The sequence below is a fragment of the Leucoraja erinacea genome, chromosome 1 (genome assembly GCF_028641065.1).
Source record: "Leucoraja erinacea ecotype New England chromosome 1, Leri_hhj_1, whole genome shotgun sequence".
NCBI classification, from domain to species: domain Eukaryota; kingdom Metazoa; phylum Chordata; class Chondrichthyes; order Rajiformes; family Rajidae; genus Leucoraja; species Leucoraja erinaceus.
In genome coordinates this window covers 36,696,469-36,722,027 of record NC_073377.1, presented here as the reverse complement: position 1 = coordinate 36,722,027, position 25,559 = coordinate 36,696,469, and the positions used below count along the sequence as shown (strand labels likewise).

Below are 25,559 nucleotides of genomic sequence, written 5' to 3'. Positions count from 1 at the left end.
GTTAGGTTCTTGATTAGTAAGGGTGTCAAAGGTTACGGGGAAGAGGCAGGAGAATTGCGTTGAGAGGAAAAGATTGATGAGTCATGATGGAATGGCAGAGCAGACTCGATGGGTTGAGTGGTCCAATCCTGCTCCAATGACTTATGAGGTAGAAAATCAGCTATGAGTTTGATGAAGGGTTGAGCAAGATTTCCTTATTTTCCTGTGTAACGTATGTTCTTAAACTTTGTAGATATGGAGTAGATTATGCAAAACAGGTTCAGGAAGTACTTTGCTGTACTTTGACTTCTTGTCACACCCTTGCCTAGTCAAATCCTCTAATCATTTGATTAAAAGTTACCCTGAGGAATGACTAACCATCATATAAGGCATTATGTTTTGTAATGGAATTGTTGCTCCATGTAGATGCATACACAGTTTCAATTTAGAAGATTGAGAGGGGATCTTATAGAAACTTACAAAATTCTTAAGGGGTTGGACAGGCTAGATGCAGGAAGATTGTTCCCGATGTTAGGGAAGTCCAGGACAAGGGGTCACAGCTTAAGGATAAAGGGGAAATCCTTTAAAACCGAGATGAGAAGAACTTTTTTCACGCAGAGAGTGGTGAATCTCTGGAACTCTCTGCCACAGAGGGTAGTTGAGGCCAGTTCATTGGCTATATTTAAGAGGGAGTTAGATGTGGCCCTTGTGGCTAAGGGGATCAGAGGGTATGGAGAGAAGGCAGGTACGGGATACTGAGTTGGATGATCAGCCATGATCATATGAATGGCGGTGCAGGCTCGAAGGGCCGAATGGCCTACTCCTGCACCTAATTTCTATGTTTCTATGTTTCAATCAGGGCCAGCAATTGTCACAATGTGTGTTCAATTCTCATGTATCAAAAAGTAAGTAATCAATACTCATCAGTGGTTCTTCAACTCATGATCTGCAGTAAGCAGTAAAATGGTACTGTATCATGAATCATCTGGTAACTAAATAAATAACTCCATTAATAAATTGCTCCATACAAGGTAACTTTATCAAAATTGTGCAACAAAGCAAAGATGAAATAAATAACCGTGGTAAATAAATATCATATTACTTAGAGAACAAAGAGTTAAACATAAATATGGGTGGTGAGCTGCAGAATGACACAGGATTATGTTGATACAGTACACAGCATGTACACAGAACAACCTAATGTCATACTTCATATATAAAAAATAAACTTCACTCGGCATATTTTAAAATATTTGTTTTCTACCCTACGCTTTTAAAAAATAATAATTTTAAAGCTCTCACATGACAATTTCATTTTTTTCCAGATCTGGCAATACTGCTGTTATTTCTGGGGTTGGAAACAATCTTCATACCTAATGGAGCTGGAATTATCTGCCAGGTCCTGCTTGCTCATTTTCCGATCTTGCTCATGTAGGGAGGAATTAATCACAAAACCAGGCATGGACCTAAATGGAAAGAATGTAGGGTGTAGGATGTATGTTGTGATAGAATTGGAAATTGCTCCAAACAGATACAAACACATGAAAGTGCAAAGGTTGTTTAAAGTTTAGCATCGTAATTATTTTATCTCACTGATCATTAAAGTTAGAAAATGGGAATCCCAATCCCAAACAATCTAGCCATACTTCCTCAAGGTATGTTCCATTACATACTTACAAGCTATTTTTAAAAGTCTTTTGATAGGATGTCAGTATCATTGTCAAGGCCCGTATTAATTAATTTCTAAAGGGCGTAGTGAAGCTGACGTCTTAACCATATAACCATATAACCATATAACAATTACAGCACGGAAACAGGCCATCTCGGCCCTACAAGTCCATGCCGAACACATTTTTTTTTTCCCCTTAGTCCCACCTGCCTGCACTCATACCATAACCCTCCATTCCCTTCTCATCCATATGCCTATCCAATTTATTTTTAAATGATACCAATGAACCTGCCTCCACCACTTCCACTGGAAGCTCATTCCACACCGCCACCACTCTCTGCGTAAAGAAGTTCCCCCTCATATTACCCCTAAACTTCTGTCCCTTAATTCTGAAGTCATGTCCTCTTGTTTGAATCTTCCCTATTCTCAAAGGGAAAAGCTTGTCCACATCAACTCTGTCTAGTGTGAAGTGCTATATTTATTGTTGAGAAGTAAGTTTCAGGATTTAAATTCAGTGATGATGAAGGAATGACAAGAGGTTTCCATGTCAGAAGGGTACATGACTTGGAGAGGAAACTGAGAGTGGTGTTGTCCCCATGCACCAGCTGCCATTATTTTCCTTGATGGTGGAGTTTGCAGGTTTAGAAGGTTCTGTTGGAGTAGCTGTTGGAGTTCTGTTGGGTTAGTAACAATAGTGTTGATCACACACACTGTAGCCATAATGTAGCAGTGGTGGAAAGAAAGAATGAAGAAGGAGCAAATTATGTTATATGGAAACTCCTCCAGCTTCTTCAGATTCAGATTCAGATTCAATCTTTAATGCCATTGTGCAGTGTACAGTGCAGAGACAACAAAATGCAGTTAGCATCTCACCCAGAAGAGCGAACATAGAATAATGAGCAATAAATATGTACATACAGTAGTAGTAGTAGTGCAATTTTTTCTGGGGGAAGGAGTGTCTGGGGGGGGGGGGGGGGGGGGGGGGGGGGGGGGGGGGGGGGGGGGACTGGCAATCACTAAGGTGCAGAATTAAGTAGTGTAACAGCCGCAGGGAAGAAGCTGTTCCTGAACCTGCTGTTCCGGCAATGGAGAGACCTGTAGCGCCTCCCGGATGGGAGGAGGGTAAACAGTCTGTGTTTGGGGTGAGAGCAGTCCTTGACGATGCTGCGCGCCCTACCATCGCTTGCTTTGGACAGACTCAATGGAGGGGAGTGAGGAACTGGTGATGCGTTAGGCAGTTTTCACCACCCTCTGCAGTGCTTTCCGGTCAGAGACAGAGCAGTTGCCATACCATACTGTGATACAGTTGGTAAGGATGCTCTCGATGGTGCAGCGGTAGAAGTTCACCAGAGCCTGAGGAGACAGATGGACCTTCTTTAGACTCCTGCCACCTGCAGAAGTTTTTGGATGATTCACCAACTGTGGGCTGCATCAGTGAGGGGAGGGAAGCTGAATACAGAGGTGTAGGCAACAACTTTGTTGAGGGGTGTGGGCTGAATCACCTGCAGCTCAACACGACAAGACTAATGAGTTAGTGGTGGACTTTAGGAGGAGAGGAACACCCCTGTCCCCTGTCTCCATCAAGGGTGAGGATGTGCAGTTTACCAATGAGTACAAGTACCTTGGAGTTTACCTGGACAGTAAACTGGACTGGTCCAGGAACGCTGAGGCACCGTGTAAGAAGGGACAGAGCTGTTTGTACTTTCTGCGGAGGTTCGCTCTTTCAACATCTGCAGTAAGATGCTGCAGATGTTATAGTCATAGAGTGATATAGTGTGGAAACAGGCCCTTCGGCCCAACTACACTAGTCCCACCTGCCTGCACTTGGTCCATATCCCTCCAAACCTGTCCTATCCATGTACCTGTCTAAATGTTTCTTAAACGTTGGGATAGTTCCAGCCTCAACTATCTCATCTGGCAGCTTGTTCCATACACCCACCACGCTTTGTGTGAAAAAGCTACCCCTCAGACTCCTATTAAATCTTTGCCCCTTCACCTTGAACCAATGTCCTCTGGTCCAAGGTTCCCCTACTCCAGGCAAGATACTAGGCATCTACCCAATCTATTCCTCATGATTTTGTACACCTCTAAGATCTCCTCTCAGCCTCCAGCACTCCAAGGAATAGAGACACAGCCTACTCAACCTCTCTAATGAGGGAAAGCAAGGATAGTGTTAAATCCAAAGAAAAGACATAAATTGGCCAGGGGAAGCAGCAAACTGGAAGACTGCGCGAAATTTAGAACTCAACAAACGAGGTCAAAGTGGTTAATTAAGAGGGGGGGAAAAGAGCATGAAAGAAAACTTGCGGGGAATATAAAAACTGATTCCAAAAGCTTCTTGAGATATGTAAATAGGAAAAGATTAGAGAAGACAAATGTAGGTCCCTTGCAATCAGAGACAGGTGAATTTATAATGAAACAGAGAAATGGCAGCACAGTTAAACAAGTACTTGGGTTCTGTCTTCACTAAGGAAGACACAAACGATCTTCTAGTAATACTAGGTAGACAAAAATGCTGGAGAAACTCAGCGGGTGAGGCAGCATCTATGGAGCGAAGGAAATAGGCGATGTTTCGGGCCGGGACCCTTCTTCAGACTGATGTTGGGGAGGGGGGGAAGAAAGGAAGAGACGGAGACAGTGAGCTGTGGGGGAGCTGGGAAGGGGAGGGGAAAGAAGGAGAAAGCAGGGACTACCTGAAATTGGAGGTCAATGTTCATACTGCTGGGGTGTAAACTGCAGGTCGATGGGGGCACTGCAAGTCGGCAGTTTTTTTCAACTTTTTAAATTTTTTTTAGTGTGTTTAAATGTATGTTTTTAATGTTTCTTTTATGTTTTTAATGTTTCTTTTTGTGTTTTGTGTGGGGGGTGGTGTGGGGGGTAAGGGGGAAACTGTTTCGGTCGCCTCTTTTTCCAGGTCACCTCCACCGTGGCCTAACAGCAAGGATCAGTGCGGTCTTTCCTGGAGATGCGCCAGGGGCTTCAGCGGCGGGCGCAGCGCGGACTCTTGGCGTGGAGCGGGCGAGCCCTCGCTGGGGGTCGCCGGAGGGGAGCGCTCCATTCGCTGGCCCGTGGCTGCTTGAAGCCGCGGTCTGCAGAGCTCCGGTCAGCGCAACATCTGTAGCCTGGGATCCCTCGCTGGGGACCCGGGGAGAGGAAGAAGCGTCCACTCCGACTGCCGGCCCGCGGCCGACTTTTACCGCGGGCGCGGCATTGACTTACCATCGGGAGCGGAGTCCCTCGCTGGGGATCCCTGGAGGGAGCTTCGACTTCGACTGTCAGTCTGCGGTGCTTCTGGCTGCGGTGCGAACTTTAAATCACCGACCTCTGGCCTGAGGCCTACACCAATCTGAAGCCGCGGTCTCCAGTGGGGGAAGCACCGATTCAGGACTTACCTTGACTTTCATTCATCTGGACGCCCGCGGTGGTGACTGCGGAGGGTTGAGGTTCCGACCACGGGGGAAAATGGAGGAGGACTGGCCAAATTTTGTGCCTTCCACCACAGTGATGAATGCTGTGGTGGATGTTTGTGTTCAATTTTTATTGTGTTTTTGTGTGTTCTTTCTCATTGTACCGCTGCTGGCAAATTCATTTCACTTGCACTTGTGCAATGTGACGAATAAAACCGTATTGTATTGTATTGTATTGTATTGTATTGTATTGTATTGTATTGTATTGTATTGCACCCAAGCAAAATATGAGGTGCTGCTCCTCCAATTTATGGTGGGCTTCATTCTGGCCTTGGAGGAGGCACAGGACAGAAAGGTCGGATTCGGAATGGGAGGGGTAGTTGAAGTGCTGAGCCACCGAGAGATCACGTTGGTTATAGCGAACCGAGCGGAGGTGTTGGGCGAAGCGATCGCCAAGTCTACGCTTGGTCTCACCGATGTAAGCAGCTGACACCTAGAGCAGCGGATGCAATAGATGAGGTTGGAGGAGGTGCATGTGAATCTCTGCCGTACCTGGAAAGGCTGCTTGGGTCCTTGGATGGAGTCGAGGGCGGAGGGGGGGGGGGGGGGGGGTAAAGCGACAAGTGTAACATTTCCTGCGGATGCAAGGGAAAGTGCCAGAGAGGGGGTAGTTTGGGTGGGAAGGGACAAATTGACCAGGGAGTCACGGAGGGAGTGGTCTCTGCGGAGAGCCGAAAGGGGAGGAGATGGGAAGATGTGGCCATGTGCCTTCTTGAGGCAGTGCCACCTGTAGATCCCTTCAATGATGGGGAGGTCAGTACCCATGATGGACCGGCAGTGTTCAAAACTTTTGTAATCTCCTTCATTCTTGAGCATTCAAGTGGCTGAACAAGACTGTGATGCAACCAGTCAATAAGTCAATTTTGCCAATCAATCTCCTGTAGAAGTTCAAAAGAGTATTTGTCGATCTCTGACTCATCATTATCCGTAATTCATCCAAAATCAGTGGTGTCGTGGATGAATTGAGTTGGAATGTGTCCGGCTCCATAGTAATGGGTATTGAGTGAGTAGTGGAGGGGGGCTCAGCACACAACCTTGAGGTGCCCCTGTGCTGATAGATATCAAGGAGGAAGTGTTGTTACCAATTCATATGATTGTATCTGTTGATGAGGAAGTCGAGGGTCCAGTTACATAGACCATAGGTGCAGGAGTAGGCCATTCGGCCCTTTGAGCCAGCACTGCCATTCAATGTGATCATGGCTGATCATCCACAATCAGTACCACGTTCCTGCCTTCTCCCCATATCACTTGATTCCGCTAACCCTAAGAGTTCTATCTAACTCTCTTTTGAATGCATCCAGTGAATCGGCCTCCAACTGCCTTCTGAGGCAAAGAATTCCACAAATTCACGACTCTCTGTGTGACTTTCCTCATCTCAGTTCTAAATTGCTGACCGCTAATTCTTAAACTGTGGCGAAGGGATGCACAGAGACCCAATTCCCTGAACTTGGTAACAGGTTTGGAGGGGATGATAGTGTTGAACACCAAGCTGTATTGGCATTGAATATCAAGGGAAGGTGATCAGATTCTCTCTTGTTGAAGATAATCTCTTTCTGGCACCTATGTTACCTGTTGCCTGCCAGCCCATGCTGAGTTATTTAGGTCTACCTCTTATAGGGATCAACTGCCTTTTGCCAATAGAATTGAATTTAGTGCATTGTTCAGCAAACATCCCCATTTTTGAATCAACATTCAACACTATCATCCCCTCCAAACTTGTAACCAAACTCAGAGAACTGGCATGAACTGGGTCTCTGTGCCTCTCTTTGCAAGTGGGTCCTCGACTTCCTCATTGACAGAACACAATCAGTACAAAATGGCAACAACATTTCCTCCTCAATAACCATTGTTATAGGGCACCTCAAGGCTGTGTGTTCAGCCACCTGCTCTACTCACTCTATACCCGTGAGACGTGACTGTGTAGCCAGACACAGTTCCAACTCCATCTTTAAATTCACCGATGACACCATTGTTATTGGATGAATTGGGGTCAATAATGAGTCCGAGTGTAGGAGGGAGATCGATCAACTGACCGAATGGTGCCAGAACAATAACATTGTAAAATCATTGTTGACTTTAGAAGAGGAAGGCCAAGGATCCACAAACTTGTCTTCATTGTATCGTGAAAGGAAGATAATTGATGAAACAATTCAAGTCAGTTGGGCCTCAGGTACTCCCCTGAGATTGCAGTGCAGTTATGAAGTTGCTGGTTTGCAGTAAAAATCATGAAAGACTTTGCCATAGAGAAAGCAGTAATGTACATAGAAACATAGAAACATAGAAATTAGGTGCAGGAGTAGGCCATTCGGCCCTTCGAGCCTGCACCACCATTCAATATGATCATGGCTGATCATCCAACTCAGTATCCCGTACCTGCATTCTCTCCATACCCCCTGTTCCCCTTAGTCACAAGGGCCACATCTAACTCCCTCTTAAATATAGCCAATGAACTGGCCTCAACTACCCTCTGTGGCAGAGAGTTCCAGAGATTCACCACTCTCTGTGTGAAAAAAGGTTCTTCTCATCTCGGTTTTAAAGGATTTCCCCCTTATCCTTAAGCTGTGACCCCTTGTCCTGGACTTCCCTAACATCGGGAACAATCTTCCTGCATCTAGCCTGTCCAACCCCTTAAGAATTTTGTAAGTTTCTATAAGATCCCCTCTCAATCTCTTAAATTCTAGAGAGTATAAACCAAGTCTATCCAGTCTTTCTTCATAAGACAGTCCTGACATCCCAGAAATCAGTCTGGTGAACCGTCTCTGCACTCCCTCTATGGCAATAATGTCCTTCCTCAGATTTGGAGACCAAAACTGTATGCAATACTCCAGGTGTGGTCTCACCAAGACCCTGTACAACTGCAGTAGAACCTCCCTGCTCCTATACACAAATCCTTTTGCAATGAAAGCTAACATACCATTCGCTTTCTTTACTGCCTGCTGCACCTGCATGCCTACCTTCAATGACTGGTGTACCATGACACCCATGCAGATGTACTGTATATTAATACTGCCTCATTTTCTGTGTTGTGGATCAGGATATATATTAAAACATCTCAACCACTTTCATTGAGTAGAATAACATGCACTTTCAAGTCATACTTGTAGGCCAGTAGTTTGCACCAAGAATCATGGACATAGATTGGATTGAGTCATCTGGATTAAAGAGCTGTGGACTAGTTCTTTCAAATAGATGCCTGGTTAGCTGGACGTGAGATCACAGATGATGACGCACCAGAATTCCAGGCTCCAGCTTCAACAAAGTAGTTATCAATGCGGGACTGATGGATACCATTGCACTGAGAGGGAGTAAAACCTAAGATAGGGCAACATAGTTTGCCAGCACTCTCCAAGAGGGAAGGTGTGTTGGTGAAAGTAAGGGGTGCAACAGAACATTTATGAATGAATGAATACGTTTATTGTCATTGCACAATACTGTGCAATGAAATTCCATTACATCTCCTCCGGTTAAAAAATACAAACACGACAACCATTGACACATATATACACTTATTAGTAAAATAATAAATATTTAAAACGAATTAAAAAGAATTTTTAACGCAGAATGAGGTCTAATTTGACTCTCCTGTGAAGATAGAAACCTGAAGTTGGATTTATACTTGCAAAATATATCAAGAAAGGTTTGAGCAATGTAGAGCCAAGGACCGCAGTGAAACAACAAGATAGTAATTGGGAATGTGATATTCCCAGAAGTGGATTGGTAATGGGAGTTTCATGCAATGACACAAGGAAACTATTCAGGGCATTCTTCAAAAATAAAGGAATGGCAGTACTAACTGTCAGTTGTATGCCAGTAATGTATGTCAATTTTTCTACAGTCAGGAAGTGAACCAAATATTGCATTGTGATGGGAGTGAGATACTTGGGTAGTTGACATCCATTATTGAAGAGTCTGCAGATTCTAGCACAAAAGTGAGATGCAAACCTGCAAAGAGAGTACACAAGCAGATCTGGATGTTAGATTCCCTGAGTGAAGTACAATCCATTATGAGCATTCTAAGCCCCAAGTGGATTGTGATTTATAATTTTCTCAATAAAGAGACTTTTGCATTCCTTGATAGAAATCGATTTAGATGAACAGTTTGGAAATACTTGGCTCTCCGGAAATTCAGGAAACCACAGTTAAGATGGAAAACCAAGATTTCAGTAAGAGATGTTCTCTCACGATCATTTCAACGGAGAATAAAACAAAGAATGTTGGGGCAGAAGATAGAACGGCAGTAGTTTTAGGAAAGAACTACAATGGTTTTATTGTGTACAGAATTACCAAAAAATAAGAATCAATCACAAATTGCATGGGATAAAGTAAGACATGACCACATTGCAATGTGGAAGCTGTTCAGAGGCTCCAAGATTCATATGAGAGATTTTGCAGTGAGCTTAGATATACTGTTGTCAAGCCAAATGTTGTAGATGGAATATGATTGGAGAGGCTGTAAACTGTTGTGGTAGAATTGTGAGAATTGGAGACATTTCAAAGGGGAAGTGTCAGATGAGGTGACCTTGTGGCTTCAAAGGAACATCTGGAAAAGGGAAAGGAGAAAGGAGAAATGTCAAGCAGGAAATCAGAATGTAAGGCAGGATGCAAACCGCTATGAGATCAGAGGCACGTATTAGGAAAGCCTTTAGAATAACTAAAGATAACATTGTTCTAGTTGAGTTCATATCTAATAATGTCCCAAAACAATATTTATTGTGATCACTGCAATAGTTAATGTGTAATTTTGATGTTATTTAGAAATTATTCAATACAATATACATAGGTTAATAATTATTTGCAGAGCCAGATACAATACAATACCGTTTATTTGTCATTTGAACCTCACATGAAGTTCAAACAAAATTTGGTTTCTGCAGTCATACAAGGAAAGAACCAAGACACACACCAACACAATTTACACAAACATCCATCATAGTGCATCTCCACCTCACTGTGATGGAAGGCAAAGTCTTGTCTCTCCTCTGCTCTCCATTCCTCTCCTGAAGTTAAAGTCAAAGCACCCGGCGGGCGCTAGCAAGTCCCACGGCCACTTAAAGCCGCGCCGGGTGATGTAAGGCCCTGCTCCGGATCCCAATGTCGGAGCCCCCGGCGGGCGCTAGCAAGTCCCACGGCCATTTAAAGCTGCGCCGGGCGATGTGAGGCCCTGCTCCAGGTCACTCTCAACCCTGCAATTCAAGCGGGAGAAGTCGCCGCTGCCGGTGCCCCACAAAGTGGTCTCCCACCGGGGACCCGTGAGCTCCCGGTGTCACCATCCACCGGAGTCGGGTCGCAGCAGCGCGCCACTACAGCTCTCCACGCTCCGAAGCTGGCCAGCTCCATGATGGTAGGTCCGCAGCTCCGCAGGCTCCGTGACTTGAGTCCCCAGGTTGTTCCTGTTGGAGGCCGCTCCACGGTGCTAGGCCCCAACGGCAACGGAGACCCGACAGGGAAAAGGTCGGGTCCCCATACAGGGAAGAGATCTAAAAGTTTCCCCCACCCATCCCCCCGCCCCCCACACATGCACAGTGAAAAACCCACCACAAACTATACACTCAACAGGACAATAAAATAAAAAAAGACAGATGGTCTGCAGAGGCCGCTGCGACGTTGGTCGCGCCGCCAACCCATACATTAAGGATGCAACAGAATTTAAAATGAGATCTTATCAAGACGCTCTGAAAAATGATCCACTGGAAAGAAGAGCAGTTCAGTAGCACAGGTGGTTATTGCTGGTTTTCTCCCACATACCAAAGACGTGCAGGTTTGTAGGTTGACAAAAATGCTGGAGAAACTCAGCGGGTTAGGCAGCACCTATGTAGGTTATTGGGCACTATAAAAATTGTGTAAGGAGTGGATTAGAAAGTGGGATAACATAGAACTGGTGTGAACAGGTAATCGGTGTTCAGCATGTACTCCACAGACTGAAAGGCTTGTTTTAATGCTGTGTTTTAAAACTTAAGCTAAACTAAACTTAAGACTCTCTGGAAAAGTGACTTAAGGGCCTGTTCCACATGGGCAACATTTGTGAGTCATGCAGGTGGAGTGCGAAGATTTTGTGAATCCCAAAATCCTGGGCCGCCGCACACAACCGTGTGTCGCTACCTACACCACCACGCCTCCACTACGCACCATGACGTTGGTCGTGACGCGTAAATGATGTTGCGTAAATAACGCACAAGTAACGCCCAAGTGGGACAGGCCCTTTACTGGAATTACTCGTTCCTGAAATGTGTACTTCAGGGCTGTTAAGTACATATTTGAAAAGCTTTGTTATTGAATGAACCAATTGCCTGAATAACTATGTTTTAATTAGATTCATAACTGAGGAGATAAGTAAATATTTAATTGCACAATTTCATTTCTATAAATGGTTGTGATAATATAATATAAAGTATGTTATTAGTTGGGTTTTTTAGGGTTTTTTTTAAAGGAAAGCTATGAGGTATAAATGGGAATTGGTGTACCTTTAAGAACTGCAGTACCACATGGCATGAGTTTTGATCTACTGTTAAACCAGGCACTGTTAGTAAAGAACTCATTGTTTATACTAAAGAATATTATGTTGCTACTACTTGGGAAGCAGCATCATCAAAAGATAGTGAGAGACAATGGGGGTCCATGTCGTGATGGTTGTGAGGGATGAAATGTTGAGGGCTTTTGAAAAGATGGAAGATGAAATACATATGTTGCAATGGTTATTCAGGCCATTCAGCCCATCAAGTCTACTCCACCATTCAATCATGGCTGATCTATCTCTCCCTCCTAATCCCACCCTGCTGCCTTCTCCCCATAATCCCAGACAATCAAGAATCTATCTATCTCTGCCTTAAAAATATCCATTGACTTGGCCTTCACAGCCATCTGTGGCAAAGAATTCCACAGATTCACCACACTCTGACTAAAGTGACACCAGGGCCTTGGTTGTCATGTCATTAATATGAAAGAAAATGGGAGCCCATGACTTTCATCTGGAGCAGAGTTTAAAGAAATGTCCATGCGGTGAAATTGAAGCTTGAGGACTCCAGCGAGTGCTTCAGGAGACAATTAAATATACTCTTGACTCTACTCTTGAGGATCAGTGGTGATTTAAAACAGGACGTGCTATGGGGTTTTGCACCGTGAGAACGGAGTGGATGGTGGTGGGGATATTTGCAGTGCAGGAAGGGTGAGGATAAAGGATTTACCTGACCAGCACTAACTATGTAAGATAACATTGTTTCAGGAATGTGTAACGACTGGCACCCCAGGGAAAATATAACCCAAATCTCCATATACAACTGATGCCACAGTTACATTCATTTGTGGAAACTGCACTGGGATACTGGGTGACTCACACCCGATAGAGGTTGGGTTACATTTTGAGCGATGGGAACTACCGGAAAATGGTTGATATCCTGTTTCACTTCAAAATTTGGTGTCAATCACTAGGGAAAGCAGTATTTTACAATTAATTATTTTGGCCGTTGTTCACCCATGCTTATCTAATCAGCACTGTGGTTTTGAACTGGAAAGCCATTTGGATAATTATTAACATTAAACCTTTGAGATAATTTATGTAGCTTTAAGTTATTGTGTGGTAAATTGCAAATTACCTGATTTGGCGTCCATTATAGTTGTACAGTTTTGCCAGTCATCGTACTCACACTAGATGCAGCCTTCCCTTAAATGTACCATATTCATTCAATGTGCCTGCTTCAGTACCATAAAGTGCCTGATATAGGAATGTTTAACATTGAACTATTAGGGTAATGCTAGAGGCTTAACAGGTAAAGAGAGGAATTTAAGATGCAGATTGGATCGGGGGACTAGAATTCTAGAGCAATACCAACTCCAAAGATGTAAACGTTTATCAGCATTACAAAATGTTGCCCATAAGCTCACTCTCGTCATGTTTGCAGAGCCGGACATACTGAAGACATCCAATTATTTATATCGTAACTTGTAACTTTTGGTCACATTGCCACCCACCAGATGTCCAGAAGATAAATTTGTGTTTGTTCAAAGAATATCTCTGGATATCCTTTCAGTACAATGAAAAGTTCAGTAGCGATACAGGGTTCTGCACGTCAACATGGGGTTTAAATTTTGACCAACTTTGGTTCACCATAATTTTCCGTTCTGCGACCTAATCGGTGATTTACATCTTGTTGAACGTATGCAATAGTAAAAAACATAAACTGATAGAATTTATTTAACATTTACAGATAATTCACTTTAAAAATGATTGCAAACACATGATTCCATTTAGAGTCATAGAGTGATACAGCTTGGAACCAGGCCCTTTAGCCCAACTTGCCCACACCGGCCACTATGTCCCAGCTACACTAGTCCCACCTACCCATGTTTGGTCCATATCCCTCCAAACATGTCCTTTCCATGTACCTGTTTAATCTGTTTCTTAAATGTTGGAATAGTCCCAGCCTCAACTACCTCTTCTGGCAACTTGTTCCATACACCCACCGCCCTTTGTGTAAATTTCTGAATCATTTGTAAAGAATTGTTTACATATTGTTCTAGATTATCATTAATTTTATAGGAATAATTAAATAGTCCTTGCCTCATAATGCCACTTTGGTGTTTTGAACCATGTTTGTAGTCATTTATGTTAGTATAATTTTGTATGGTGATCTGTGAATTGAGTCATATGTATTTATTACTAGTCTTTAGCCTTCAATGCCAAGTGTGTTACTGCAATTATAAATTTGATACATCAACAAAAATAAAATTATATTGGGCAAAATCATCAAATACATTTGTCAAGCCAATATGGCAAAATAAGATGGCTTAAGATATGTTAAAGTACAATGGTTTATGAAATAATAGACACTGCTGCATCAGATTTATTTTCAATTTTGATATTTCAAATACATAGCATTGAACACAATATTCTTTGTATTAACAAACAAGAATCACGGTCCATGGTATGAAAACATATTAAATTCCTTTAAAATTAACAGTGATGGTTAAATCATAGTTTAATTAATTGACTATTAGAATAACATGTAGAAGGCCAATTTTCAAATGTGCAACCACACAGAATGAAATAATTAATCATTAGACTTTATATACAGAAATACCACCAATCCAACCTCATCATAATCCTTGTAATATAATTTTCTTATTTGTAGTTTATTTCATGCATGGAGATTAAGTATATATTTTTTAATGTATTGGAAGATCTTTTTAAGCACCAGTTCATAGTAAGTTTAGCAAGAAAGCAACATTATGAAAATGCACATAACGTCATCCTGATGTTCATATGGACTGGTGCTGACTGTGAAATCCTTTTATAAGGCCACAAGTTGGAGTGAATCTTGTGTATTATGGTACTTGATCACACCCAATCTTTTGGGATGATACAGTTTGGGGTCTTGTAAAGATGCAGCTTGAAACAAAACGTATTCTCGGTTGACTTCCACAAAGTCTAAGAAAGATGACGTTAATATAATTCATGAGGTACTCCAGGAACTGTTGCAAAGATAAGTGCAAAGGGACTTGAATGAGGGAACGGATAACATTCAGTCAGGGAAGACTTCCCTGTATCCCCTCCTGTCAATTGGTGTTAGCCACCCATATTCCCAGAAGAAATGCATGAACTTTATATTTCAGTAATATCAGTGAATATTTGTAAATTGGGCCAATGCTCTTCTGTTTAATTGTTCAAAGGGACATAATTCAGTGCTCCTGTCTGTTCACATAGTTAAAATATGCAAGGAATGTAACAATAATGAAGAAGCAATCACTTGTATTACATGGTGCTTAAATCTAATGATATTCAATAATATGAACATTGCTTTGAGCAAGATATTGGTGCAATTTATTTTAAAGACTGTTGAAATAGCTCTTCCATTTTAGATTCAAATATATTGAAAAGGCGATACCATGTGGGTTACACTTACATGGCTATATCACAATTTGACTTTACTCGGAGAACTGATTTATGGTTAGTGCCACGCATAGCATAATAATGTATTCTAGTTTATTTCAGTTACAAAAATACATAATTTAGAATACTCTAATTTTGCTCTGTATTTTTACCAAACAATATTCTCCGTGTGAGTTATTTTTAGATTGTAATTTCTTTAACTTCACAGAAAAGTAACCAAAGTACAAATGGGGTCCAAGATCTCACTTTGACAAAGTTCTATATTCAAAATATAGACATACACAAACATAATCAAGTTCCAATTTGCCCATTTACAATGTACAATTAATTATTTATAACATTTGGTATGGTTTATTGCTAATAATAAAATGCTTGAATTATGTTCTTTGCATTTACGAAAAAAGGAGCACATGGAGACATTTAGAGCATTTGGCACAAAACATTGTTTTTTGTCAAGCTTAAAAAAGTCAGTATACAAAATCATTATCTAAAAAAGAAGAAATTCATGTAATCTTGCCAACCAATAATAATACATCTTCAGGAAACAGTTATTTCTTCAAGAACTTGATGAGCTGTTTATTTCATCTCTACTTCTGTTCTCTTTGATTTCTTTGATTGACTTTTGTGTTTCCTCCTAATGAAGAGAAAGTATGTATTATGTAGCATGTAAAAAAATAGCAGTGATGATTATATTTCTAATGAACAGTTCTGACATTATCTATCATTTTTACTCATCAGGTTGAAATAACCTCAACACAGTTTAGCATATAAATTAAAATGATTACATAAAATTAATCTCAACACTATTTGAACCGTCATTAAAATGCATTACAATCCTTTCAATAGCCCAAAGAAAAAAAAATATGTTAAGAAGGGCCCCAGAAGTAGAACAGAGGGGATATCTAATCCCCTGATGATATGGGAATACAGCAGATTGCAAGGTCAGTCCGCTAAATTAAAATGGTGTTGCTCTTGACTGTGGGTTGAGACCAGTGCGGAGTGTGCGGGGTGCTATGCATTTGGATGGGTTGAATGTTTCTATGTTTCTATGTGAAGTTAGTAGGTATGTTGCAAAGCCTACCTGAAGCGTCGCTGAAAATCTGTCCCAGCCCGTGTGTGCGATTTTGGCGCCGTTTAGAGGGGTGTGGGTTTAAAACGCGATTTTTCACTAGGCTGTTCAAATCGAGGTTTTTCAGCATAGTTAATTATTAACGAATAATCGCTGGACGATTCCGTAGCTTGAGCTATTTTTAGTTTTAAGGGATTTCTATACTTGTTATAGTAGGTTAAAAATTAACCTCTAAATCCCCGACCGCCGGCAACCGGCCGGATCTCATACAGCGGACAACAGAAGATAGGCTGTTTATTTTTACGTTAAAAAGGGCTTCTTAAGATCCCTTTATACAAAGTTTAAAGTTGCAAGTATCTAATTTTGGGCCCATTATATCCCGCAGTATTTTTCTGGGCATTTGAGGGCACAAATCTAGCGCAATGTGAACGTTCTAAACCAGCGTGTTCACAGGATCCCACGAGAAAGCTGATTTAAATGGACTTTAATTTACAGCAATTGAACACTAAATTCCTTCCATTTGGCCTATAAATTAATGTAAATGAGACTTAAAAATCATGTTTTATTGTGAATTATTTGTGAATATTATTTGGACAATTAGGCTATTTAAAAATGTTAATCATTTATTAAGAAATAGATAGATGTTTAGATTTAGTAATTGAAGTCTGAAATTAGCTACAATTGGGTAACAAACTAATTATATGCTTTAATTTCAGGTCATCCAAGTAAGATTATTTTATATTTGTTTCAGAATGCTTCAATCTATGATAACTGAAAATGTCATTCAGTTCTCTTAATTTTTAAGAAAGTTATGGGCTTTTGACTGTCCACGATCACAGCTTTTTTTGTTATGTCCATAGAAAATCAATAGGGAACAAGATGCTAATTTCCGAGTATGAAAATGGCCATAACTTTTTAAATACTTGAGATATGAAAGTGAATTAGGTGTCAAACTAAACTTATTTTTATGCTTTATCTGATGGGATAAATTGCAGACTTGATTTTTTAAATCTCAAAATTTTGTAACATTGCTAAAGTTAGAGTAGATGATGGGTAGGGAAGTTGAGGTGGTTGATGTCACAACAACTAATGGAAATGAAAAAGTCAAAAGGGGGTGAAAGGCCTGAAACTGGTGTTCAAGAGGATGGGGAGTGTTGGACTTGAATGGGTCATTGGTGGAGGGGGGAGATTGGGGGGGGGGGGGGGGGGGGGGGGGGGGGAGGGGGCGGGGGTTGGGGGGGGTTGGGTTGGGGGGGGGAGTGAGGATTTCTTGCCTGCAACTTGAGGTGTAGGCACATGGGTACAACAATAAGGCTTCTGCTGAACTCTACAGAAATCAAATAATCCGCATCTTAATTTTCACTTTAGACATTTCCAAATGTTTAAGGGCTCTATTTGCTCTGCAGTTACAAATTAATTTTCTATTTGTGCAGAACGCTAATACCTATCCTTGACTGTCATTTAATATGCACGTTTAGAAAGAAGCTGTGGACCTGCCTAGGTGAGGGGTTGCCTCCAATTTTAATCTAACTTTCAAATTTTAAGGTTTTCCCTTGATGTCTACAGATCCACTTCAATTTTCATTTCCCACTGAGCTTCATCCATGTCTTTATCTTTTACACTTATTATTCAATTTATTTTTCCCAGAAGTTGAAATAATCAGGCATTTTGAAATGCCAGATGCTTCTCAATTATTGCTTTTTATAGTATAATTAAACAATATGCATTTTAAAAAGCTCAAATGTTTACACAGCGTTAATATCGTTAGGTTTGAATCTGGTTGGCATACCTCCGAATCACAAATACAGCCACGAAGGCAATGACTGCAATGCCAAAAAGACATCCAAACACAATTGCAGCAGTATCACCTAGAAAGTGGAATAACACAGGTTTAAGTAAAGTTATTTCCAGAAATTGCATAATCTGTGAAACAAAAAGATTCAACATGCATGTTCCTCTGTTAGACACAAAATGCTGGAGGAACTCAATGGGTCAGGCAGCAACTCTGAAGTAAAGGGATAGGTGATGTTTCAGAAAGAAATCTGAAGAAGGATTCCAACTTGAAATGTCACCTATTCCTTTTCTCAAGAGATGCTCCCTGACCTGCTGAGTAACTTCTGTATTTGTGTCTATCTTCAATATAAACCAGCATTTGCAATTCCTTCCTACACATGTTCCTCGGTCGTTTGTTAGGAGATATAATGATTATTGTATAGGAAGAATAGAGGCACATTAAGTAAAATAGAGAATCAATTGCCCAAAATCCGACTGAGGGACTTGATGTATTTTGGAATTAGACTGAAACTGAAGTGCTGCGAGTCTTTGCATGTAGCATCAAAAGGCCCAATTACATAATTTTGAAGGAGAAAGAGAAATTCTGCTCAGAATGGTGGCAATGATTTATAATCAACTACCCTCAATAAAAGTAGATGATCTATTTATCCTCACATTAAATCATGCTGAGTAATGGGCCGGTCAGAACAGCATGCTCCGCCACTGTGCTGCACTGCACTGCAGAAAACAGAACCATGAGGAATATGAATAAATTGAATTGGGGTGCAAGAGAAGTTTCTGTCCAAGACATTTGAGTGAAACTATCAAGGGGCATGAGGAAAGCATGTAAGTGAGTATGAGTTTCAGATCATCAATGACCCAACTGAATAGAACATAGAACAGTACAGAACAGGAATGGGATCTTCAGCCCACAATGCTTGTGCCGAACATGATGCCTAATTAAACTGACCTCATGGTCCATATCCCTCTGTCCCCTCGCACTTCCATGTGCCTATCTAAAAGTCTCTAAATGTTCCTGGAGTACCTCATGAATTATATTAACGTCATCTTTCGTAGACTTTGTGGAAGTCAACCGAGAATGCATGTTATGTTTCAAGCCACCATCAAATCTGCCTCCACCACCACCGCTGGCAATGCGTGCCAAGCTTCAACACTCTGTGTGTAAATAAACTTCACCCACACTTCTCCATTGAACTTGTTTACACTGAGAGTGTTGGAGGTTAGAATGCATTGTTAGAGCTGGGCGGTGCAGTGACAGTGCTGATAGAGTACGGTCTCACAGTGCCAGAGATCCGGGTTTGAATCCGACCTGGGGTGCTGTCTGTGCACCTTCTCTATCACCTTCTCCCTGTGACTGCATGGGTTTTCTCCAGTTGCCCCGGTTCCCTCCCACATCCTAAAGACGTGCGAGTTTGTAGGTTATTTAGCCTCCGAAAAATGTCCCCTAATGTAGGGATTTGATAAGAAAGTGGGATGATAGAGAACTAATGTGATTTGTTGTTGGACTCTGATTGCAAACTTTAACTGTGGAACATTTAACATTTAGAGCCCTATATTTGTAAGACACAAGGGGCCCGATTCCATGCTGCATCTTGAAACTAAACTAATCTCTTTCACAATACTAAAAAGGTGAGACCTCTGAAATGTTAATTATTCCTTAATTATGCTTTTCTTCCTCTTTAGCCTTGAACAATATTTAAAGGAACAGTTATGTTTCTCCATGATCCCATAAGAATAATTTCAAATCTCAACATGAACATGTATTGTATTTTTCATTTAACAATACCTTCATCTCTCTGTTGAATGATAATGTCGTCTTCCACATAATGCCGTCCTTGCCCAGAAGCTGAGGAAAAGAAAGACAAAATAAACTGGTTAAAATATTTATTTTTCACATTGTTGATAATGCTTTCTAATTCCCACTCTTGCTACTGTTCCCCAACCTTGATTAAGCTGACTCTAACTGAGGAACATTTGAATGTTGAGAGCCTTTTATTTGTAGGTGAAATCTTTATTTTCCATTTGAGAATCAACTTTTCTATACATGGCTCCACATACACACATGCCTACATAGTATAGTATATGGTACAACAATTCCGATGCACATGAACACAAGAGCAGTGATTACACAAAGTGCCTTCTATCCAAATTCATTGATCACATGCTGTAGGTGAAATAAATGTTTCCCCTGTAGCATCACAGATAGATAGGATGGTGAAGGCGGCTTTCTCTACAGATATAATACAGGGTAGAGAGATCTAGCCCAGAAGCTGCAGTGATGATGGATTCAGAAGCAGTATTTGCTGACCTCTCAGGACATCAGTATATCTGCAAATGTAACCCTTATTCTCTCTCATCCACCAATAAACTCCTTGCTGAAAATGCAGGGAGTGTGAAAAGAAGCTTGTGGCTACAACTATTCCAAACTACCACAATAATTATTTACTTCTTGCACATACATCAGAGCATTTATACTCACCACCCAATACTAATATTCAAACAAAACATTTACAAGATATTTTATTTAAAATGTTGACGTAATTCTTTCTACTTCTGCAACATTTGAAAGTGGAATACTTCAAAATGTAGTAGGTACATAAAACATCTGAATATAATTGTCAACATTAACAACGTTCGGAACTGCCAAAATCAAAATGTGACTATTTACCACATAGACTCCGACATTCCTTCTTGCTTATGAATTTATTTCCATTCCCGTGACATCCACTGAAGAGGAATGTATCACAGTCTCTAATGCTATCATCATAGTACCATCTCAGTATCATGCCACGGCAGTCTCCTCGTTCTTTTGGCAGGAGACATGCTTTATCTGTCGAAAAAAATGAAATGTTTCTTATTTTCTGGCTGGGAAAGAAACTTCAACTTTGTCCATTTTGGCTTTACTATTTTAGTAAGTTTGCAGTTAGGTTTGCAATATTGGTTGTATTGTGGACAGTGAAGAATATTGTCTCAGGTTATGGAAGGATTGAGATCAATTGGGAAAGTGAGCTAAGGAATTGCAGATGGAATTTAACTCAGACAAGTACAACATTACGCATTTTGGAAGTTAAGCCAGGGCAGGATACACACAGTGAATGGCAGTGGAGTGGCTGTGTATAATGACAGGGAATACACAGTGAACATTGAGGAGTGCAGATGAACAGAGGGAACCTTGGAGTATAACTACATAATTCCTTGAAAGTGGCAACACAGGTAGACAAAAAAGGTTGTAGTTCTGGGCAACTGGAAACGATGAGGGAAATACCGGGTCTGTATACCCATTAAACAGTTGAGTAAAACATATGGCATGCTTGCTTTCTTCAACTGGAATATTGAGCATAGATATAAGAGATGTGCTGCAAAAAGTATTGGCTGGGCCACTTTTGGAGTATTTTGTGAAGTTGTTGTCACCACACTATGGGAAGTATGCGATTAAACTGGGGAGGGAACAGAAAAGATTCACTCGGATGTTGCTTTGATTGGAGAGTTTGACTTATCAGGAGAGATTGGACAGGTTAGGTCTGTTTTTGCTGGAGCAGACACGACTAGAGGTAAAATGATGGAGATATATACAAATTAGAATCATAGATGGTGGAACTAGCCAGTGATGGTTTCCCCTGGTAGGGGGTCTAAAGCTAGAGGAAAAGGTTTAAAGTGAGGGAGAGAAGGTTTAAAGGGGTCACGAGAGGTAACAATATCAGTCAAAGAGCTTGTATCAGGAATGAGCATCCAGAGGAAGTGATTGAGGCATGAACAGATTATTTAAGTGACATCTGGACAGAAAATTGGACAAGCAAGAATAGAGGAATATGGAATTAATGCGGGCAATGGTATTAGTATAGATAATCATAATAATCAACATAGAGTCTAGACACAATATCCTGAAAAGTCTATTTCTATGCTGTACAACACTACGACCATTATTCTATGAATTTAGGTTTTATAGAAATAAGAAATGTTCCAAATGCAACTGGTAATGCACCCACATCATCTTTTAATCATTTTATAAATTATTTTCAATTTCAATAGTTCATAGAAGTATTTGTTACATGTTTTAAATAACAGCCATCAGCCATCATTTCTTCCTCAAAGTTTTCAGTTACTGTATATGACTGTATATTACTGTAAATGACGATGAAAGAATTGAATTTCCATGGACGTTTTCCAATTACCCATTGTAACTTCTGAGAAACATCCATGGAAATCAAATTCAATTCCAATAGTATGGGTATGATTTTTAAAGAAATAAGCTTTGCTTTAAAATAAAGCTTCATCAACCCTGTTCAAATCTATTAAAAAAAAAACAGAATTGAAGGGAAGTTGTCTTTGTGAGGTAGTGACAATCACTTTCTCATCGGTCTTGTATTATTTTCATCTCACGTTTTTTTTTTAATGTTTTTGTTGCTTCACCATTTCCATCCCTTTTGCAGGGTTTCAGTCTGACAGCTCAGTTTGGTATTATCTTTTCCAGTGTTATTTGTAGACAAAAATATACTGATATACATATCAATTTTAAGTTAAGCTACATTTATTAACAATGATTTACACCCATGTACCTCCCTCTTTTTGATTTTGTGACTAATCAACTCAGAAAGTAGTCAGAAACTTAATTTGTTACCCATTCACTTAAAAATAAATCTTAAATTCTAAAATAGACATCACTGTAAATGGCAAACTTACCTCCATCTGGAAATAGTTCACTATATTTGTTAGAACAGGTTTGCAAACAATGTGTCTCATTAGAAAATCTGTTTCTGTTTCCTCCAGCCCCATTATAGAAAAATGGTTGGCATTTGTCTTCATCTTTCGAATAGAACCATTCAAAATTCTTTAACTTGGGATCTGATTCATGTCCACGATCCATCGGTTCCTGGCAAATATCACCTGTGATCAGAGAAACAAGAATGTTTTGTTAGTTAGTTAATAGTTGCATTCTGATCAATTGATTGAAAGTTACAGCATGGAAACAGGGCACTAGGTTCACTGAGTCAATGTTCTGTCCATCATTAGATTCATTTTGTCATTTCTAGGTCGCAAATTTACACCATTTGAAAGAAAGGGACTTGTTCATATGCTGGTTGTGCCTTACCATGTTTAGTTTAGTTTAGAGATGCAGCGCGGAATCAGACCCTTCTGCCCACCGAGTCTGTGCCAACCTGCAATCCCGTACACCAGCACTATCCTACACGCTAGGGATAATTTTGCGATTTTTGTCGAAGCCAATTAACCTACAAACCTGTATGTCTTTGGGCTGTGGGAGCACCCAGGGAAAACTCACGTGGTCACAGGGAGAACGTACAAACTCTGTACAGACAGCCACCATAGTCAGGATCAAAGCCAGGTCCCTGACGCTGCAAGGCAGCAACTCTACCACTGTGTCTGTGCTTACACAAAATTAATTACCTCATGTCTCTTTACTTTCTACACCAAGTAGTTCATTCTGTCTCCGAACTCTTGCTCGCTTAACCTCATTTGTTCTGTCCTACCCTAGTTTCTTGGAAAGTATTGTGTTCAGCGTATTGGTTGGAAATCCCGGGAGGGATGCCCCCCCCCATATTTTGAGAGGTGGGGGACAATCCCCCCATGTTTTGTAAACCATGTTGCAGCAAAACTGCCTTCCCTGCATCTTCTCCCGTGGTCAGGCAGTCAAACTACAGTGTCGAGACTCGAGGCGATCGAGGCTCGATGTTGAAGCTCCCCGCCGTGCGATGGTTGATCCCGCGGCTGATTTTAAGCCGTGCTGGGCGATGAAAGGCCCCACAAGCGGACTGATTAAAGTCTCACGATTTGGGGTGGACGAAGCTGCTGTGGCTGGAGCTTCTGAAAGTCAGTCACCAACCAGTGACCTGCGAGCTCCCGATGTTGCCATCCACAGGGCCCGCAGTCGAAGCCTCCGAAGTCGAGTCGCAGCCGCAACGCCACCACGAAGTCAGCCAGCTCCGCGATGGTAAGTCCACAGGCTCTGCGACCGGAGCCATCAAGGGCGATTCCAGTTGGAGGCCGCCAGCTCCCAGAATCTAGCAGCCCAGGACTAGCTGCAGTTCCCAGGTCGGCTCGCCTGCCACGCGTCTGGCTGCAGCGCTCAGGTGGGCTCGCCTGCGTGTCCCTGCACTGGTTCTAGTCCCATGTCCCGGGACTAGCTGCAGTTCCCAGGTCGGCTCGCCTTCTACGGGACAGGCTGCAGTTTCCCGGTATCAAAAAATTAATTGAAAAAAAAATCCCCCTGCGGGCTGGACGATTTTGGGTTACGCGCCGGATTCGGCCCGTGGGCTTCATTATGTCCCCCCCCCTCCATGTTTTATAAGCGATTTCCGCCCATGACATTTCCGGATCACACACATCTCACTGGAAACTCCAAAGTTAAAGCACACTAATCATGTTGTCCCTCTGCTTCATTAAGGCTATTTAAATCTAATTCTTAAATGTCATTTTCTGGTGCATAATCCAATCTATCCATCCTTATTCACCATACAGTCTTCAGAATGATTGATCAGACCATCTTTACCAATGCATGTCTTTCCTCTAGTTCACTTTTCTCTAACCCATCATATCTCTTACTGTCACAATGAAAGTTGTAAAAGTTGGTGGTTACTTTTTCATTTTTGCACTAGCTACATTGTGCTTCATTGGCTTCATGATCATTTGGACTATACTGAGAGAGTGAAAAACAACACATGAAGGCAAATTCTTTTTCACCTTCTGGTAAAGCGACAAGGAACAAATAAAGCCACAATTACATCTTACAAATTTCAAGAATGAAAACTCCCATTTTCAACTGCTCATGCTTTTCCACCCTTGATAGAGAAAAAAATATTGAAAAGGTTTGATTGTAATTCAAGTCCGTTGCCATACGTTCATTTCCATCAATTTAGCTCTTCCTTAGCAAATATTCATACGATGGAATCGAATATTGGGAAACTGGGCTCAGTCATCAGCATTGATCTTAAAATACACTCAGAAGGTAATACGACCACTCAACAATTCCTATATTTTAAGTCAATTCTGAATGCTGTGGACGTAGATATTTATTTAATTATTATTTTGGTTCATTTTACTTCATATTTTTGTGGTGGGGGAAAGTTTTGGCATGAACAGCTTCATCAAGGACTGATTTTCCAGTGTGTTATTTAGCCATAAATCTCTTTTGAAAATTCATTAGCTTCTGTTTGAATTTTATTCAACAGGTCACAAAAATCTTGCTTTTCTGCATGCCTGAACATATATGAAACAGAAAACAAATAGTTCCCTAGCGCCATGCAAGTATGAGGACAACGTCCCAAGCATCGTCAGTTGTCTTGTCATTTAAGTGCATTGGAAAAAAAATCACCTGTGATCTTATTGAATAGAGTGCATGCACAAGGGGTTAAATAGACACCTCTTGCTTTTCACAGTCATGTTCTAACATTCCCTTTATCAGAGGTGGATGTTGGGATGTTTGCTGATGGTTGACCAGACTTTTCTCAGCTCCATGTTACCAAGCTCTAAAACCTGAGCAACATTCAGATATGGACAGATGTTCCATGTAACTGCCAACCAATATTCATCTTCACTAAGAGATAGGTTAACCACATCCTCTAGATATGCAACAAAATTGTCATTGCTAATTCCTTTGGCAATAACGTTATTGGAGACTCTTTTGACAAAACCTTTCACTGGAAAGTTGACCCGCTACATAAATAATATGGTAACAAAAGCATA

General features: G+C 41.2%; 1 protein-coding gene across 1 annotated transcript in view; it reads right to left on the bottom strand.

Moving 5' to 3' along the window:
• Positions 1-13,920: 13,920 nt before the first annotated feature.
• Positions 13,921-25,559, bottom strand: part of LOC129695747 (kunitz-type U19-barytoxin-Tl1a-like) — a 97,085-nt gene continuing 85,446 nt past the window's right edge. The window contains exons 3-7 of the mRNA XM_055632993.1: positions 22,542-22,745; positions 20,530-20,691; positions 19,648-19,707; positions 17,857-17,935; positions 13,921-15,632 (exon numbers count right to left, since the gene is read on the bottom strand). Of these exons, the coding sequence (XP_055488968.1) occupies positions 15,575-15,632; positions 17,857-17,935; positions 19,648-19,707; positions 20,530-20,691; positions 22,542-22,745 (563 nt within the window). The 3' untranslated portion in view covers positions 13,921-15,574. The remainder of the gene's footprint in view (positions 15,633-17,856; positions 17,936-19,647; positions 19,708-20,529; positions 20,692-22,541; positions 22,746-25,559) is intronic.